Genomic DNA, 13,184 nt, shown 5'->3' on the forward strand with positions numbered 1-13,184 from the left:
AAGATGCCAAGGACTAAAATTCCCATAATGTAATCACCACCAAAGTGGGGATTCCTGGGAACTGAGGATGGAGTTGAGCAGCCAGGCTTAGTATATAACTAGCCTTGTGGGTCTTGGGGGCCCTTGGTTTTGCCGACTTTCAGAGTGCTTTTGGGGTTCCAGCTCAGTGGAACCAGTAGGACACATTCACCAATTTCTCTCTCTCTCTTTCTCCCTAAGCTATTAATTTCATTTCTGCTTTTATTTTTGTAAATAACCCTTTGTTATTCTTTTTGTGTGTACCTTCAATTGAGTCTCCTTATAACTCCTGTTCAAGGGCACATGCCATTTCACAATGGAGTTGCCCTGTAACTGTTTGGCATCTAACATGGTTGACCAATGCTTGACCAGCCCAAAGCAACTCACCTTGCATGGATCACCATAAGCACCACTTACTGTAAAAAAATGAACAATGATGATGTAAGAAAACTTAAAAATAAAAGAAAAGCCCTTGAGCTCAGTAACACTAGCACATTTCTACACTGATTTTATTATATCTTAAACAACTGTAACAAAAACAGTTGGAATTTTCTTAAGTAATACAAATGTTCCATATTTTGATAAGAGTGGGGCTAATGGGTCAGTAAACAGGCAAATTCACCTAACTGTGGACAGATGCAGATGTATGTGATAAAGTAAAAACACAAGCATCTAGGCAGTAGATATAGACATCTTCATTGTAAAATTCTTTCAATTTTCCATGATAAACTCTTGGGAAAAGATTTGAAAACACAAAGCAATGCCTGAGCTAGTCAGTATTATAAACTTCAGAGCACATAACTATGTTTCTCCAATTACTAACCATATCATGTCACTAAAACTGCCTCAATCTCCCCAGTAGTAACCTCACTCCTTTTGGGTTGTTTCTATTGGCAGATTGATTGAAATGATATGAAACCATGATGACACTGGCCACCAACGAAATTGTTATATCTCATTGCAGGACAGGTACCATTTTTCAAGTTCCTACTCACATGCAGTCAGTCCCCTTGGATTATAGGTCCCGGTGTGCCATGACTGGACATTTTAACAGAGAGAGTTACTGGGAACTAGAGATGGAGTTGGGTGGCAAGGTAAAGTTATGAAACAGAGGACAATGGGCTCTGCGGTACACTTGCTTTTCTGGATATCTCTTGCACCCAGGGACTTCAAGAGACTTGGAAGGAGATATCTGGAGGAAAGACATGTAGAGGATTAATGAAAGAGACATAGGTGAGAGATACTTGGGAAGGTTGTCCCTGAAAGAGACAATGGAAATCACCATCTTGATTTGTATTTTTATTTTGCACTTTTTTTTTCTCCTTTTCTCCCAGTTTATTTATTTATTTTTTTATTTTTAAGATTGACTTATTTTGGCCCTCCCTGGTGGCACAGCAAGTTAAAGCACAGCACTAAGAAGCTAAAGCCACTTCAGCAAGGGTTGGATCCCCGCCCCCAGAGGTGACCCACACGGCGTGGCAGACCTCTCATGACCCGCCCGCTGCTCCGCTCAGCAGTGTACTTCGTCCATCTGCCTGTTCTGCTCCCCACTCTCTGGTGAAGCCTCTCACCAGCCCCTTACACCTCTGTCCTGTATCCCAGCTCTGTATACATAAACAAATCTTTAAAAGAAAAAAAAATTATTTATTTTATGTAATGTACAACAAGAGTTGGAGTTCAAGCCAAATGTACAGGGGGTGAGAGACAGATTGGGGAGCAGATCATTGAAATACACTGCCAAGGGGAACAGCATGCAATCCAGGAGAGGTCTGCTGCACCATGTGGGTCACCTCCCTGGCCAGTGATAGTGTTACAGGGCAGGGAGAGAGGGGCACCACTGAATCCCCAAACCTGCCTGCTCTTAAGAGGTTCTACTATCTGCCACATTAAGAGAAAACATATAAGATTTTAATAAAAAAAAAAAAAACTTCTAATACAGTGAGTATACAATACGGAAGACAAAGAATATAATTTCTAAATCAAACACCTGACATTACCCATCCCTTCATGGGCAAAGGTCCACCCAAAAGGGATTGGCCCAAAGCAAGGCCTGAAAGCCCACAAGACTAAAACACCTCCTGGCTGGGACCCATAGAAAAGGGTCAGAAATGGCCAGACAAGTCTGGGAGGAAAAGAGCAAAATCAAAATCAATATAAACACTGCCATAGTCACCTCCCCAAGGGTCTCTCACCTCTTTCAACCAGTCCAGGGTCAAGAAATAAATACAGTTTCTTCACATGTCTCCCTTTGCTCCATGTGGCTTCCTCCGGTCTCCTCCTGGCTCTCCATCCTGCTTCCTTCCTCCTTGATTCCTTCTCTTCTTTTTTCTTTTCTCTGCTCAGCTCCACCTTCCTTCAAGGTGGGGCAGGGAACCTGGAACTTACCCTTTTCCTGGGGACCACCCTGTTACAATAGAACTTGTGCTGCAGTGGCTGCCTACATAGCTTCACAATGCTATGACCTAACCCCTTGTGTCACCAGGGAGTCCTGGTCTCTCCTGATTGGTGTACCATCTTTTTGGCATCTGTATTACTGAAAAATTAAAATTTAATTAAAAAAATTAAACTTAACTACATAACACTATGTTACATAATTATATGTTAATGATACCTCTACAATAAAATGCCAGAACAGAGGAGGGAGTGGGATCAAAAACTGGGAGGAAGCGCTTCGGGACTCGGGTGAAGAAAGGTGGTTTTTAATGCAAAAACAAAAAACAAAAAAACCCTAACATAATAAAAATCGGAAAAAATAAAAGCACATAGAAAGTGGTTCCCTTAAATAGGTAAGGATTCAGTCCAGGAAGCTTTGGAGGATGACTTTCTTCCTAATTACTGCTTTCCTTGCTTAGGATCCTCTCTCTCTTTTTACCACGAGTAGCTAAGTCAGAAAACGTGCCTGCCGCTTGTACTTTGCTGCACCTCGAGACCGAAAGAGCCGCCCTGAAACCCAGACCCACCCTCCGGCGTACAGGGTGTCCCTCCCCTAACCTCTCACCCCCCACACTCCGGCAGGCAGAGACCCCAAACTTCTTGGGACCTACGCAGCCCCGCCCCAGGCGCCAGGAATGGTCGGGACCCGCGCAGCTCCGCCCGGTGCCCCAGCGAGCCCCAGCCCCGCCCCGTGGATCCTCCCTGCGCGGACCCGCTCTCCCCCGGCGCTGCCCGGGCCTCGCCCAGCATTGACCCCGGGCGCCGGCAGCGGGGCGCGATGGCCGCCCCCACCCTCGTCCCGGTCACTCGGCAGGTCAGCGGCCGGGCAGCGCTGGCCCCGGTCCCGAGCGGCCCTGAGCGCGGCCAGGCCCTGGCCACCGGCGTGGCCGAGCTGCCCGTGCTGGACGCCAGCGGGAGGCTGGTGCCGTTCGGCGAGCTGTTCCGGGAGCGCCGGGCCGTAGTGGTTTTCGTGCGGGTGAGCTCGGGTGCGGTGGGGTGTCGGGGGTGGGTGCGGAGGAGCCCGCTCGCCCGCAGGCAGGGAGGGAGGTTGCCGTCGCGGCTTCTGCCCAGATGGACGTCGAGTCCCTTGGAGGGTCGGGTCCGAGTGTTGTGGCTTGGCCCGCCCCTGGGCGACCTCTGGAGGCTTCTGGAATGCGAATCGCGCCTCCCGCTTCCTTTAACTGAAATGGAAAAACAGCCCGTGGACACCAGGCCTTTTTCTGGGCAAGAGAGGAAGCCTAGCTGGGACAGGGTGCGGTCTGTTTTTAATGCACTTTGGGGCCTTTGATACCTTCTATCCTCCGTGGGTGTTGCGTTTATTAGCGTCATTCATCAAAAACTGGGTCCCTTCTGGGCCCTGAAGGTGTTAAGCTCTTAACTTTTCCTTTTTGCCGTGTTAACGATTGCAGCATTTCCTGTGTTATATCTGCAAGGAATATGTAGAAGATCTGGCCAAAATTCCCAAGAGCTTCTTACAGGTAAGTTTCCTAAGCTCGAAGTAGCAAAGTGTCCCACTTCAGGGGGCCTCGTGAAATTTGCCTGTCACTTCTTAGCTGTGTAATGGGTGAGATTTGAAGGGCAGCGCCTCTCCAGACACTTAAAAATTGAGATTATCACTTTCCCCTGCATCTCCAACACATCAAAATGGGACACGTTAGAGATCTATTTCTATCTGTCCTGTCTGCTAATAAACATACTAACGATAATAATTTTCATGTAACCTGCTTTGTTTCAAATGATGATAATATACCAAACCACAGATGCTGGAAGTAATTGATATATTTTTCCTACTATTTGTATTACAAAAAGATTCCAACTAGGTGTACATTTTAAGAAAATGCTAATGTATATCTTAAGGGTGAAAATGTGTATGTTAATAGATTATACATCTCATATCCTTGAATAGTCTCATATGTGTATTTTTCTTCAGGTACATGTAAGTTTGTCACCAGACAGGCATTGGAATGGAGCTTGTGTTAAAACTAAGATTTTTTTTTTAGCAGACTATCCATTGGGATGTAGAAGAATAAAATTGACTAAGTGACTCTACTTTAGCAGTCTCTACTTCTTACTGTAAGCTTTTGGGAGGGAGTATAGAGAATTATAATTTTTAAATTCTTAGCGAAAAGATCATCTGAATTGATTGAACATTTTAGCATACATTTACTTTCACTCAATTTTGCAGTTCTGTTCTCCTTGAAGCCTATAGGTGGCATTAGAATGAAACAAAAGTTGGGTAGGGGAATTTGAATAAAACATAATTTCTCTTATGTTCCTGTTCTTTTTTTGTCCTGAAGGAAGCAAATGTCACCCTAATAGTGATTGGACAGTCATCCTACCATCACATTGAGGTAAATACATTGCAAATTGAGAAACTAATGGATTAAGTCTGTTTCAGACATTAAAAATTATAGTATTTGAGGCACCAAGTGAAAGTTAAATTTGCTAAAATTAAGTTAGACTATCATTACTTTTCTTCATTTGTTCTTATAAGAATTCCAGCTGGTCTTTTTTTCCCCAGCCTTTCTGCAAACTGACTGGATATTCTCATGAAATCTATGTTGACCCTGAAAGAGAAATTTTTAAAAGATTAGGAATGAAAAGAGGTGAAGAAATTGTTTCCTCAGGTAAGACATGACATGCCTCAAAGAGACATGTGTATGTACCTATTTTGCATTTGTAGGTAAGTTGATAGATGATAGATAGCTAGACAGACAGACAACTGGCAAATTCATAGGCCAGTCAGTTTTCATGATTCCTCCAAGTGGCCTAGATACATGAGGTTTTAAAACTTTGCTTCCTAGTCATTGAAGTCTATGAAGCATTGATTAAAAAGCAGAACATTGTTCTTACTCTGATTCCATTTTGTGAAAATAAAATATTTTCATAAGGATTTATAGTGTATATGTTCATGTGTAATGGAAAAGATTTTAAGAGTGGAGAGTTTACTACAAAGTATGTGTCTATTTTGACAATGAGTACATTTTACTTTTGAGAATAGAGAAAAATAATTTTGCAAAAGTTAACGTATTTTTCTTACTTAACACTATGGCTTATGTTTTATTATTGATGATATCTTAGTTTTCATTTAAAACCTGACTCAAAGAGTCTTAATGGTTCTTCAGTCACACTAATTGCTTTCCTAGTTGTACTTTAATAGCACTTCGTATTTTATTATATATCTCTTACTGTGCTTTTTAGGTTGCCGGGTAGTATAGTTAGTTGAAGAGTTTGGTGTTTTATTTATTTTTTTATGGCCCACATTTCCCTGCCCTGAACACATAATTTGTAATTAATAGAGCTTCATAAGCTTTAGTTAAACTGTACATCTGTGTTTTAAATAGAAAGAACTTATTTCTGAAGTGTCAGGAGAACTCAGCTCACTCAGATCATTCATCTGAAGAAATACTACCATTTGTCTGTTAAACCCACCACAGTGGGTATTCTCAGGAGGATGGTAATAAAACACACAGCCTTTGCCATACTGAGGCTTATAATCTACTCTAGGAGAAAGAAGTAAAGGGTTGATTACAATATAGTTTTAAGGGTTTGTACTAGATGAGATCATATACTAGGAGTACCTGTGCCAGAAGTGCAAGGTTGGAGAAGGATCTGGGGAGCCTTCTCAGAGGAGGTGTTGTCTAAACACACTTTTAAAGGAGCTAGCTGGGTAAAGTGAGGTTGGGAAAAAATATTGCTGGAAAAATGGAGCATGTGCAAAACATGGGAAGATGTGACTCCTTTGGGGAAATGCAGACCCAAGCATCTCACTGGGCTTTAGGAACTAATTAGGAAATTGGTTTGAGCCAAGCAGATATACCATGGACATGCCAAGGAGTTTGAATTTGTTCTGGAGGCAATAAGAGAGTAATAGTGTTCGAAGCAGAGAAGTGATAGTCACCTATTCACCGTAGAGGAATAATTGGAACCTGACAACTGGGACAGGTGATACTCTTGACAAGGTAGTAGTAATAAGCTAGAAAGAAATGACAGGGTCTAAATAGGAGATGGAGAGAAAGGGATGGATCCGAGAGTTATTAATGAGACAGAAATGACATGATCCATTTATTGACTTTTTTTTTTTTTAAAGATTTATTTATTTATTTATTCATACAGAACTGGGGTACAGGCCAGAGGCTCAGGGGCGGTGAGAGGCTTCACCAGAGACAGAGTGGGGAGCAGAACAGGTAGATCGACGAAGTACACTGCTGAGGGGAGCAGCGGGCAGGTCAGGAGAGGTCTGGCTCGCCATGTGGTCTCCTCCGGGGCAGGCGGGAATCGAACTCATGCAGAAGTGGCTTCAGATTCTCAGTGCTGTGCTTTAACCCGCTGCGCCACCAGGGAGGGCCATTATTGACGTTTTTTAGAGAAAGCAATCTAAATTTAAACTATGAACTAGTGTAAACATAGTTTGCTCTTTTTCACTCTTTAGTATAGGAAGTTGGGACGTTGCAGATTGTGAACCTTACTTTTTGGTACATGGTTTTCCTGTGCTTTAACAGTCTCAGCATGTGTAAGGTTTATTTATCATTTAGCACTTTAGATATAAACTGTGAGTTTCACTTTAGTAACGCTTCACCATTCATTGCCACAATAAAGATATGGAATTGCAAAGAAAGCAGATGTATTCTAGACAGAATAGAGAGAGTACATGCAAATCATTTAAATTCCTTTGACCTGTGTTACAGTATTGTGTTTACAAACAAAATATTTGGTTTTCATGAAACAATTTTTTAAAGTTCCTCCATGAAGGGATATATGCATAAATCTCAAAATCAGCCTCAAAATTGCCCTGCTTGAAAATTAAGACCCTAGAGATACACGATTATAATTTAAGTGAATAGAATATTTCATAAAGATAAAAAATAAGATAAAATTATTAAATACATGTGAGTGGTAGGTGTATAGAAGACTGAGAAACAGGACTTTTACATACAAATTCAAACTGGCAAGATTAGATTGTGCTTAACAGAAAAGATTGTTAAATTCTGGATAATAGAATCTCCCTCAAATTTCTAAAATTTTGAAAATATTAAGTGCCTCCCCCTTTGGACATGAGATAGGTTGGATTTCTGAACATTTTAGGCATAGAATCCTAGAGAACAGTACAATTAAATGTCTTACCCATATCTCTGAATGTATTCACCTGTATTTGTTTCCTGGTAAGATGAATGGCCAGTCTAGAGTAAACATGAAAGAAATGGAAGAGTTGGAGAGATGAAGGGAAGTAATAGGTATCTGGAAATACTAAGAAAGTCGGCAGGTCAAACTAATGCAAGCTATAGGAGGGATAGGACAAAGATCAGTTACGAGAAGGGTAAAGCCACTGAATTTCTTTACTCAAAGGCAGTGGAAGTAAAGCATTTGCTGTGAAAAAGGAAACAAAAATTGGCAGCACAGAAAGACAGAGCAGTAGCTGTAGTGGCTACTGAAGCATGACAGGGTAATTCTTTTACATGAAAGAAGAGTGTGTGTATCCAGGCGCCTCTCTTCCAAGCAGCAATTCAGGGATGTAGTAGGAATGACCCAGGCCCCTTCCATCTTGTGTCTCGGCCATATTCCACCCGAGGTTTCCAAGAAAGTAGAAAAAACACAAAGAGTGGCTTGTGGAAGGTTTTTAGGAAGTGACCTGCAGGTGGTACACCTCATTTTATTCATTGTCATGTCGCCATCACAAACTGCCAGAACAAGCAAAGAAATGTAGTTTAGCTGCTGGACCAGAAAGGGAAATAGGATTTGAACAGCATATAATGGTCTCTTGGTTGTCACATGTTAATAGTTGAAAGAAATACCTATGAAAACTAAAGAGAAAAACAGTACTAGTTTGAGAAGACTACATTTCTGTGTGTATAAAGTGATCTGGGGTCTGTCATCATTTCTTTCTTCACGGCAGTAGTTTGCAAGGGAGATACTCTACCCCTACTCCCTCCTAGGGGACAGTTAATGTTATCTGAAGGCATTTTGTGTTGTCACAACCTGGTGAACAGTATTATGGCAGTTAGTAGGTGCAGAATTTTGGGAAGCTGCTAAATACCCTTCATTGCACTGGACAAAGAGTTTTCTGGTCCACAATCTCAACAGTGAGAAAGTGAATCACCATTCTTTAAAGAAAATAAGACAACGTAGAAAGTAATATGACACACACAGGAGAGAATGTCTTATAAAAGTTACTAACATTATCTTAATATTGAAATCAATGTAAAACGATAATGTCTAAAGACAATTTTTAATATTTCAGGACAGAGCCCCCATATAAAATCAAATATATTTTCGGGGAGCATTCAGAGCCTGTGGCGAGCAGTGACGGGCCCTCTTTTTGATTTTCAAGGAGATCCAGCTCAACAAGGTGGAACCCTCATTTTAGGCCCAGGTAATCCCTGATTTAGTAGGGAACATCTTTTTTCCCCAAAGGTTTCTGTGTATTTTGATGCCTGTTTGTGGGATGCAATGTGCCTTCTCTTGCCTGAGTCACTTCAGGTATTTGGGGTAGGTAGAGTAAGTACTCTTTAAAAAGTTCAGTGGTGGGGCCTCCCTGGTGGCTAGGGGTTAAAGTCTCAGTGCTGTCAGGCTATCGCCAGCCACTGTAAATTGGGTTGGATTCCTTGGCCAGGTGCTAACCCACATGGCACAGCATACCTCTCCCCTCTGTCTGTCCATTCGCAAACATATTTCACTAGATCCATCTGTTCTGCTTCCCACTCCGTCTCTGGTGAATCCTCTCACCCTCTCTGCCTACACCTCTGGCCTACACCCCAGTTCTTGTATGCATAAATTAATAAAAATAAATCCTTAAAAAAAAGTTCAGTGAAGTAGGCATTTCCAAATAGGAAAAAATTGTTAAGTACTCTTTTTACTTGTCAGTGGAGGAATCCATCTATTTATTTATATATCTGACAAAACTAGAAGACTTGCTCAGCATCAGAAAGTAAGCAGACCCAGGGGACAACTCATTCAAGAACAACTGGAAGCCACAAACAGAACAGGCAGATCTCCTAAAACACACTGCCGATGGGAGCAGAAGCAGTCCTCTGCACCATATGGGTTATTTCCCTGGGTGGCTGGGGATCAAACTCTTGCTTGCAGTGGCAGGCAGTAGCTTGATAGCGCTGTCTTTAACTCCTGTGCCACCCACCAGGGAGGCCACAAGCCACAAAATTCTAACAACTTTATCCATCAGTTTGGACCCCTGAAGTTCTTTTGCATTCACTCAGCTAAATGTTTGAGTTTAGATGGCTGCCATGTTCTGGAAGTATAGTCAGGGACAGAAACCCAAATATGACAGTAAACTGCTCTTGTTTTACTCCCTCTTTAAAATTGTTAATTTTTATACCATGGCGTCTTGAGAGTTGTAAATTTCACATTTATTTTAATAAATTCCCAGATGTCTGAAAGGATGCCTTTAGAAAGGGAATGCCAGCCAAGTATTAGGATGTTTTACTTTATGCAGCAGATAAATTATATCTAACTAAAATCTGTCATTTATTCCTTTTCCCTCTTAAACATATACCAGTTAGATATACTGAAAAAGAAATAATGTCTTATGAGAATGCATCCTATAAAGTGCCCAGAGTGACCATTCTAGCCTGAATGACTCATTTCCAACTTCATTCTTGGACAGTTTTGTTCTTTGAGTCCCTCTTCTCCATGTCTCAGCATCATTTGACCACACTTTCAGTTGTGCAAGAATAAAAAGCACAGAGAGCTGTGATTTGTGTTGCCAAGTTGGAAAACAGTTCATAAGAAGAATATTTTGATACTACCCACCGGGAAAAAAATGTGACTTTCTAAGGCGAGAGCTGGATATATTCCTTCCAGTCTCTTTCACAGTTACTACAGTATTTCATTTTAAATTAATTTATGACATTAAAGCTGGTGATTCTGTTGATGGCAGAAATCATGCCTCTTTTATAATCTTTATTTAGTCTTATATTTTATGCTAAAATTCTGGTCTTGGGTTCAAGATTCAAACATAACCTTCTATATAAACTATGATTTCTTAAAATTTGAAGAGATAACAAGATTGATTATAACTGATTGTCTTAATGTCCTTGTTTTTCAGCCTTTTGCTCTCTGGTTATAATGCAAGCTATTATATCATGTTGGAAGTGAACTTTTAAAGAATGTATTTCAGTATTACATTTAAGAAGCTAGATTATTTTCCAACTTGATACCTTTGTTCCATATCTGACAATTTGTTTGACAGGAAATTTTATTTAATGACATTTAACAGCCTAATGGGAGGTTATAATTTAAGAATCTTTCCCCTTGAATCTCATAAAACATTAAGTATCACTCGTATTTAACCGTAATCCTTGTTATGTTTTATTACCTTCAATAAAAGTTGTTTTTGCATTAGAGAATATGATACAATTGATTCTTCCTCTTGGACTAATTAAAAGTTGATTCTGGTAAACAGTGTTATCCAATGATACTATATGCCAACCTCTGCATTTTATTCTTATTCTTTTCTAGGTAATAACATCCATTTTATACACCGTGATAGGAATAGGTTGGATCACAAGCCCATCAATGCTGTTTTACATCTTGTAGGAGTTCAGCACGTGGACTTTACAAACAGACCTCCGATCATCCATGTGTGACACTATAAATTGTCATTTTCGAGTGGATCCTTGGCTATGACCTGAAATGTGGGATTATATGATTCTTGTGCTGTATCTAACTTGGTGGCCCTTCTCAGGCTTTGAGGGGTTATGAAAACATAAAAGACCATGTACCAGTTGATAGCATTTTGAATACTGAAAAGCATCAGTTATCCAAAATGGGATATATATTAATAATTTTATAGCTTTTAAGGTCTTATCAAAAAATTAAACTGCACCTGGACCATCTTGGTGGCCTTGGGGGTAAATACTGCCATCTTAGCCCACCGAGATGGGCTGAGTTCAATTACCGGCCAGGGAGCTGACTCACATGACACAGCAGACCTCTCCTGTTTTTGCCCACTGCTCCCCTCAGCATTGTATTTCAGTTGATCTGCCTGTTCTGCTCCCCACTCTGTCTCTGGTGAATATACTTACTCCCACCTCTGGCTTACACCCCAGTTCTTCTACACAAAATAAATATTTACAAATTAAAACACTTTTTCAAATGAATCTTTATAAAATTAAAAATAGCATTCTTTAGTATAGTCTCCATTTGCTGAAGTTTGGGGATTTTTTTTATTTTGCCTATTAAGATCATAAATTCTGAAGAATTTAAGGGAAAGAGGAAGCAACTCTACCATTTTAGCCAGTGAAAAAACTAGGATCTCAAATTCTTTAAACAGTATAATCATATTTTTATAGGTGCATGTTTATATTTTTATATCCTTAGAAGAGAGAGCAAAATACCTTGATAGGATTACAGGTGCTTTCCTTTTCTTTTCCATACTTAGCTGTACCCCCAAATTATTCCATAATAAGCATGCTCCTTTTTTTTCATGCCAAGAAAAGTTCTTTTAAAATTATATGATGACCATATTTCTATGTAGCAAGCTCGGGATTCAGTCAGCGTGCTTCTTTCTTGATTGTTTTATTTGGAGGGAATCTGGCATACTGAGCCTTGCAGATAACAAATGTTTAAAGCACCTTGTCACATCATGATCTGCCCTGTAGGGTCTGCAAAGATGGGGAAGAGGAATGAAGAAAAATATGTTTCAGATTCAAGATCGTATTTGAAGTATGGACAGTATGAGTTTCTGAAAGGGAGCTTAAAGAATTGTTTAAAAACTTTGTAACTAAAACATACACTGCAGTTTATGTACACATTTCTAGACAACTTCTGCTTCTCATCCTCAAATTAGTAATGGGCTATTTGTCAATTTTCTTGTTTTAGAATTTTAGTTAAGTTTAGTTGGGAAGTATCCCAGAAAAATAAAAATATTGGTTGTTATTAGCATTAGTAATAGGCATTAGCATTGGTTGTTACTAGTAGTAGTATAATACTGCTTTGAATTAACATTTTTATAAAGTATTAAGCTGTACTATATACTTGAAATATTGAAATATTAAAATATATTTTTGTATATATATATACATGGACAGTCATGTTTAAAAGCAATAAAAACAAATATAAAATATAAGTTGATTTTGTGCTTATAGTAAAAAAAAGATAGCAATGGTAAATCAATAAAATTTGATTTTAAGAAAAGACTGCTGATTTTAGACTTAAAACTATTAAATCATAGCTTACACAAAAACAAGGTTCATTTTGCAAGTGCACACATTTTTCTAAGATGCATAAAATGTTCTTTATGTGTCTTCAGGGAGATAACAGTTACATAAATATCGTGCCGTGATGATTGCTCACCTAAACATATATATTATGTGAAAATAAAATAGATGCTTTGAAATATATAAACATACTTAGTACACTAAAAATTTTGAAAAACTTTATGCAGTAAATACATAGAAATATTGGATAAGGGACCTGCCTGATGGCACAGGGGGTTAAGTCTCAGCACCGTGAAGCTATCAGCACCCTGCAGGACAAGTTTGATCCCCAGCCAGGTTGCTGACCCACATCGCACAGCAGATCTCTCCTGTCTTGCCTGCTATTCAGCAGTGTATTTGAGTAGATATGTTCCTTGCTCTGTCTCTGGTGAATCATCTCACCCTTCCACCCCCCACCTCTGGCCTGCATCCCAGTTCCTGTATACATAAATAAATCTTTAAAACCCTGTATACATAAATAAATCTTTAAGACCCTCCCGGGTGGTGCAGAGGATTAAAATA

General features: G+C 39.9%; 1 protein-coding gene across 1 annotated transcript; it reads left to right on the forward strand.

Annotated features, from left to right (window-relative positions):
• Positions 1–3,148: 3,148 nt before the first annotated feature.
• Positions 3,149–11,434, forward strand: AAED1 (AhpC/TSA antioxidant enzyme domain containing 1). The gene is made up of 6 exons (XM_004684908.2): positions 3,149–3,427; positions 3,861–3,929; positions 4,749–4,802; positions 4,973–5,078; positions 8,690–8,821; positions 10,924–11,434. The coding sequence occupies exons 1-6, from the start codon at positions 3,230–3,232 to the stop codon at positions 11,049–11,051; spliced, it is 687 nt and encodes a 228-aa protein (XP_004684965.1). The 5' UTR covers positions 3,149–3,229; the 3' UTR covers positions 11,052–11,434.
• The last annotated feature ends 1,750 nt before the right edge of the window (positions 11,435–13,184 follow it).

The sequence above is a fragment of the Condylura cristata genome, unplaced genomic scaffold (genome assembly GCF_000260355.1).
Source record: "Condylura cristata isolate star-nosed mole 26May11 unplaced genomic scaffold, ConCri1.0 scaffold00017, whole genome shotgun sequence".
In the NCBI taxonomy this organism is placed as follows: Eukaryota; Metazoa; Chordata; class Mammalia; order Eulipotyphla; family Talpidae; genus Condylura; species Condylura cristata.